The following is a 6,554-nucleotide window of genomic DNA, read 5'->3' on the forward strand; positions in this document are numbered from 1 at the left end:
TTTGAGGACCCTTTGAACATATGTGCTTGTGCATATATGTGTGTGTGTGTGTGTGTGTGTGTGTGTGTGTGTGTATGTGTGTGTGTACAGTCAGTAAGAAATGAAAACCAGACAAGGATGGAGGGGTCTGAGCAAGAATGAGACAAGTTCACTACAAACAATCAGACTTTGGATACCCCTATCAGAAACAATACAATGGCAGTTGCCCAGGAAGAATACACTTGTAGTTGCCAAGATACAATTTCTGAAACCTATACAGAGTATGCAATGTTAATGTCTCAGAGTAATTGTCCTGTTGACCTTCTATATGTTTTGCTGACTTTTAGGGAACACAGCCTGAATGCTTCATTTCCTTGGGGAATGCCTCAGTTTCTCAAGAACTGAAAGGCTCAGGGTTCTCCAGGAGCAACTGACACTAAGGAAGCTAGACCAACAGTGCCAACTGGGAAATGCCTAAATATTTAGAATTTAAGTAATACCTTCCTGAGTAACACATCAAAAAAAAGGAAATCACCAGGGGTGTTAAGGACCACAGGGGCAGAACAATGTGTGAAGCAGTAGATGATGTAGTTTGTAGGGCTGAACCTCTGCAGTAAATAACAATAGTGCAGCCCTACAAACTACATCAACTACTGCTTACAACCCCAGTGCCAGTGGCACTCCTAGAGCAGCAGGGAGCCTCTCAGGAGCTGAGCAGGAGTCAGGGATGATTAGGCTTCAATCCTGAGTCCTTTTCTTTCAATGAATGTAGGTGAGAGTAAAAGCCAGTAGAAATCCCATTCACTGTTGGTCAGAGTATGAAGGGTAAAACCCCAGTGAAAACTTTGTTACAAAACTCAGCCTCCACTCACCCTGAGTCCCTGAGAAGCCATTCACAGTCACTTACTGCAGAGAAAGAAAGGAATAGAAAAGGATTTGTATGATTGTTTATTGGAGTTGAGTAATAAAGTGTATTATAGCCTTAGATCCTAGTACTCACCAAAATGGAAAAGAACATAGCATTGGTTATATAACAGAACAGGAGTGCATTTTAAATATTGTATGACTGGAAAGATGACTCATCATTTGAGAACACTTACTACTCTGCAGATGACCTGGGCTCTATTTGCCCATCCACATGTTGACATACAGCCATCTGTCACTTTATTCCAGGGGATGTAACACCATCTTCTGACCTCCAAAGCCAACAGGCATGCTTGTGCTACACATACAAACATCCAGTCAAAACCTTCATACATAAAAAAAATATTAAAAAAATAACCAATGTGCTATGAAAGAGCACACATGTCAGAATGTGTGCTGCATGATGTCATGTGTACAAAGTTGTATAACACACAAAACTGACCTGCATCTGAAATATCAGGAGAGAAACAACTACCAGAAAGGGCACTGATGACCTCAGGACCAAAGGGTAGATCAAATCTGGCTAAAATATCCTACATTAAAGGCTACCATCTCCACTCTCCTAGGAGACTTGCACTACATAGCTCTGTGTATTTGTCAAAACTCAGTATATGATGGCCTGACTTGCCCATTTCACTGTCTGAAATGTTTCCTTAGGGGCCCCAGGCATGAAAAATCTATAAACAAATTATTGTCTCTCATATGCACATGAAACTATTTAAGGAAGAATGAATTAATAATTACAGCCTGTTTTGAAATGAGTGAAATAGAAGGGCACCTGAACAAATAAATTAGGAAGTGAACATAGAGCAAGAACTCAACAGCAGAGCAGTGGGGACAAGATCACAACTGTCTGGCTTTATCCTTGCCAATTCACTTTGCTTGATCTCTTTCAGTAAAGCACAGTGGACATTAAAACCCTGGATACAGTGTAGAAAACACAACTCAAGATAAAATGTGCATGACAATAAGATGATTCGGTGGGTAAAACTGCTTGCTGCCAAGCTTGATAACCTGTGTTGACTCCTAAGAGCCCCCTTGGTAGAAAAACAAATGAGTTGGATCCTGTAGCCTGACTGATGTATGATGAACATGAGCACAATAGCATTGACAAGTGCAGTAGTGCATGAGTGTGCTTCTATCCTGAGTGGAGGATATTGACCCATTCACAGAGGCTTCCCAGGATCATGAGTGTGCCATTGAGGAGAGAAAATAATCATGACATGGCAGGAAGTTGGTTGAAACAATATAGACTTTAACACGTGTCTTGGAACAAGTGATGAGCAAAGAAATCATAGTCTTCAAAAAGAACATACACATATAGATCCAGAGGTGACAAATCTAGGGGCAGCTGAACATTGGGAGGTTGCTAGCAACAGCATCAAAGAACAGGGTGTTTATTATAGCCTAGAGGAAACTGTGGAGGAGGGAAGAGAGTATAGGAGGATGCTATGGACAGTGACATCCAGAGGGCAGAGGGAGATTGAACATCTACTCAGTCTGCAGAAGTTTCTGTCCAAACCAAGATATGATGGCAAAGAGTTCTAGCAGAAAAAACAAAAAACAAACAAACAAAAAAAAAAAACAGAGGATCAAGCCACACCTTCCTGGGTATTGCTGATATGAGAAGAACATTCCTTATTCTCTCTCCTCTCAGAGGTGTAAGGACAATGGTGCCACCAGACACAGTTCTAAAGTCCAAACTAAGAGGATTTAGTCCAATATCAGTGTAAGGGTGATTTTCTCAAATACATGATACCAAAAAGCTCTACGTAAGAGATAGCTACCCAGGATATGAACACACATCCTGCCACAAAATTGGATGTCAACACTTCCAAAAGAAAATGGCCAGTGACTCCTCCAAAGAGAGGATAGAAATGTACATCTACAATATAAATTACTTATCTGTTCTCTGACAGGACATCAGATTCTCAGTCACACATCCCATATAGTTCAACAACAGCTTGATCAAGTCACATTTGGTGGCTTCTGCCTCTTCAATGGAAACAGGGAAATAACGTTTTGAGGGCTACCTTGACATCCCTGTTCCTCAGAGAATAAATGATGGGATTCAAGGTAGGGCTGACTCCTGTGTACAATAAGGTAACAACCTTGCTATTTTCCAAGGAGGATCCAGAGCCAGGCTGTAGATAGGTGTAGATGACAGTGGAGTAGTACAGGGTGACCACCACCAGGTGGGCAGAGCAGGTAGAGAAGGCACGCTTCTTGCCCTCAGCTGAGCGGATGCGCAGAATGCTGGAAATGATGAAGCTGTAGGATATCATAGTCAGCAGAAAGTTGACCACACCAAAATAAGCATCTGCGATGACAATCATGATGTTGTTGAGGGTGGTTGGGCTGCAAGACAGAAGCAGCAGTGTTGGGACTTCACATAAGAAGTGACTAATTTGCTTGGGGCCACAGAAATTAAGTCGAACCATAAGGCCAGTTTGCACAGATGCATTGGCTATGCCAATCACCCACACACTGCCGGCAAGCAGGACACAGATGGGCCAGCTCATCAGCATGCTGTAGTGCAATGGGCGACAGATGGCCACATATCGGTCATAGGCCATGGAAGTGAGCAGCAGCAGCTCAGCCCCTAGAACCCAGGTCAGGAAGAAGAGTTGGGTCATGCATCCTTCATAAGAGATGTGACTGCTCTTACCCACCAGACCTTCCAGCAGCTTGGGAAGAACAGTGGATGTACAGACGATGTCCAACAGGGCCAGGTTTGCAAGGAAAAAATACATGGGTGTGTGAAGCCTTGGGTTGAAGCTAATGGCTATGATGATGAGGGTATTTCCTGCAAGAGCCAGGATGTAAAGAAGCAAGAAAAAGGTCAAGAAGAGAGCCTGGAGCCCAGGGTCCTCAGAGAGTCTCTGCAGCAGAAACTCCACCACAGTTGTGGAATTGTTTATTGCCATTTGAGAGTGAGTTCTGGGATTTACTGTGACACAGCTGGTGAGGGTCAAGGAGACACAGGGTATGGGGCAGCCATTACTTCACACTGGGTTCAGGAGTGCTTCTTATGGATCTGTGTTTGTAGAAATGATAACATCATCTATCAACACAGTGTGACAGTGTGAACATGAACTCTCCACTCTGTACACAGTAGACCCAGAACAGAAAGAGCCCCTCCCTGTGATGGGCAATATCCTTCTAGAGCTTCTGTTTGCTTTAACATAGATTATGTCCTATGATACCCTGAGAACTGGAGCTTCTCTTAGCATGTATGCCAGGCAGCTAAGGCATACCAAGGGGCAATCTGTTCCACAGCATAGATTTTTGGATCTAGAAAAGACCAGACTTATCAAGGGGTGGGCTGCCTTCTCGGAGACAGGCAGAAAAACAGTTTGGGAGAGAGGATGATTGGTATCTGGAGTGGTTTAGAACATGGAGCAGTTATAACATAGCACCCCTTTGTGAACACCACACTTTCTATTTCTCCATTGCCATCCCGAGTCACTCCCTTGTGAATGATAAACTCAGTGAGGACAACAGCTCCCTTGCACTGGTGGAGGCTTGTGCCTGCCAGAGAAGGTGTCTGACCATGCTATGGCATAGATCCAGCTTCAATCCAGCCATATATCTAGGCTATCACTCTGCCAGCTTCACATCTGTCTTCCCCTTACCCCATACACATATATCTCTAACCATCCAAGACTCTCCAAGTGTATGGGCCTCTCAGGTAGACAAGGGTTAGGACTGAGCAGCATTTTGAGAAAGAGCTCTGCCCCTTTCTACTGTGTGATGGGAGTAAACATGCCCAGACCCATCCTGGAGACTCCATGAATGGGATGTTGGCTACATAAAAATAATAAACCAACTTCATTGTTCAGGATATGTTCTGAAAAAGGAAGACACTCTCCCCCTGTGAGTGCACTGATCAAGGCATTTCACCGACAGGGTGAAATTGAGAGCAGTGCCTGAGATTTTATAACCCCATCACCTCCCACTGAAGAGCTGAGCTACCATTAGGACCCTCAGGCCCCATACTTGTGCCCGCAAAGCCAAGGGTATTCCCTATAGAAAACCAAGGTATCTTATGGAATATAGGGCTACTCAAATGACCCGCCAAGCCCCCTCAGATTATGTCTCAGTCCCAGTACCTATCTGCCTGTAACTCCTCAGGTCAAAGGAGTTTCTGAGCACTGAACTCTATACCAGACTCACAGAAAACAATTAGGCTTCTGTAGAGATCCAGCTCTGCCTTAGAGACAAGCCACAGGGCAAGATTTCTGTTCCCACTGATCAACTGGTCACATAGGTCACAGAGCAGACTTATAGAGCCATGGATTTAAAGTTCAAACTGCAACTATGAACCAAGGTGATTCTGGTAAGAGTTGGTTTTTTTTATATATATTTTTATACACTAAAACTGATAAGAGCAAAACCAAATCTCTTGTGATAATCATCCCATCCTCAGAGAAGTCAAAAACAAGGAAAGAAAGAAAGAAAGAAAGAAAGAAAGAAAGAAAGAAAGAAAGAAAGAGAGAAGAAAGAAAGAAAGAAAGAAAGGTAGGAAGGAAGGAAGGAAGGAGGGAGGGAGAGAGAGAAAGGAAGGAAGGAAGGAAGGAAGGAAGGAAGGAAGGAAGGAAGGAAGGAAGGAAGAAAGAAAGAAAGAAAGACAGAAAGAAAGAGAAGAGAACAAGAAAGAAACAAAGAAAGAAACAAAAGAAGAAAGAAAGAAAAGGTAAGATGGTGGGTGCCCAAATGGAAGAAATGAATAGAGGAACAACTCACATGAAAGGAGAAGCTGGTATAAATCCAAAAGTTCTATGTGTTAGGAAGAATTCATACATTGTGTCCACAAAGAGCCCTGTGTCTCGTTTTTGTACTTTTGACCTAATGTAGAGACACTACCCACTGGGGTGGACTCTGAGATTTCTTGGGAGTGGCCCTCAGAGAGCAATTACCAACAGTAAGGTAAACAGGAGTCTCTATTGGCCACAGTTGTCAAGCCATAAGGCATGGAGAAAGCTGATGCCTGAGATCATGTGCACAGCTCTAGGACTCTGAACCCGCTGTGGTGAATTCTACCCCAGGGATGCCTGCAAGACAGCTTGACTGAGCATCATGTATCCTTGATGCCTGTAGAAGGATGTATTTCTTGTTAACAGAATGTCCCTCAGCATAGTCTATGGGGTTCCTTCATCTCATTTTATCATTGTATCATCAGATCCTTACATTATCTCCGTGTGGCATGGTCTTATCAATAAACCAACTCTGATCAGCTAGTTCATCACTCTCTAGGGACAGAAAGTTTAGACCACTCTCATGCATTACCTGACAAGTGCATAGTCATTGTGGTAGATCACACTTGAGGTTGACCCTGAATGGAAGAACATTTCACTGAAGTTTTCAAATTTTTCCATGGGGAGAGATTGTGTGAACACTGTGGAGGTGAGGTTCAGCATGAATGTACAGGACTTGAGCTTCACCATAGTCTGTGGCATGAGCCCTTAGCAGCAGATTGGCTTCCCTATATAGCCAGAACACACACAGCAGGGGTGAACCATCTCTTGTAGTCACAGAACAGTGCAGAAAGTAACCCATTCAGAATCAGTCATTGCAAAAAGTAAAGGAGCTATAATAATCCAAACTTCACAAACCAAATGAGCACTGGCCACCTTAAGTTCCAGATCCCC

The 6,554-nt window shown here is 43.4% G+C and overlaps 1 protein-coding gene across 1 annotated transcript; it reads right to left on the reverse strand.

The window, feature by feature from the left end:
• Positions 1 to 2,900: 2,900 nt before the first annotated feature.
• On the reverse strand, positions 2,901 to 3,830 carry LOC110298512 (olfactory receptor 13A1-like). Its single transcript, XM_021167808.1, has one exon. The coding sequence runs from the start codon at positions 3,828 to 3,830 to the stop codon at positions 2,901 to 2,903; it is 930 nt and encodes a 309-aa protein (XP_021023467.1).
• Between the last annotated feature and the right edge of the window lie 2,724 nt (positions 3,831 to 6,554).

This window comes from Mus caroli, chromosome 7, assembly GCF_900094665.2.
Source record: "Mus caroli chromosome 7, CAROLI_EIJ_v1.1, whole genome shotgun sequence".
NCBI lineage: Eukaryota > Metazoa > Chordata > Mammalia > Rodentia > Muridae > Mus > Mus caroli.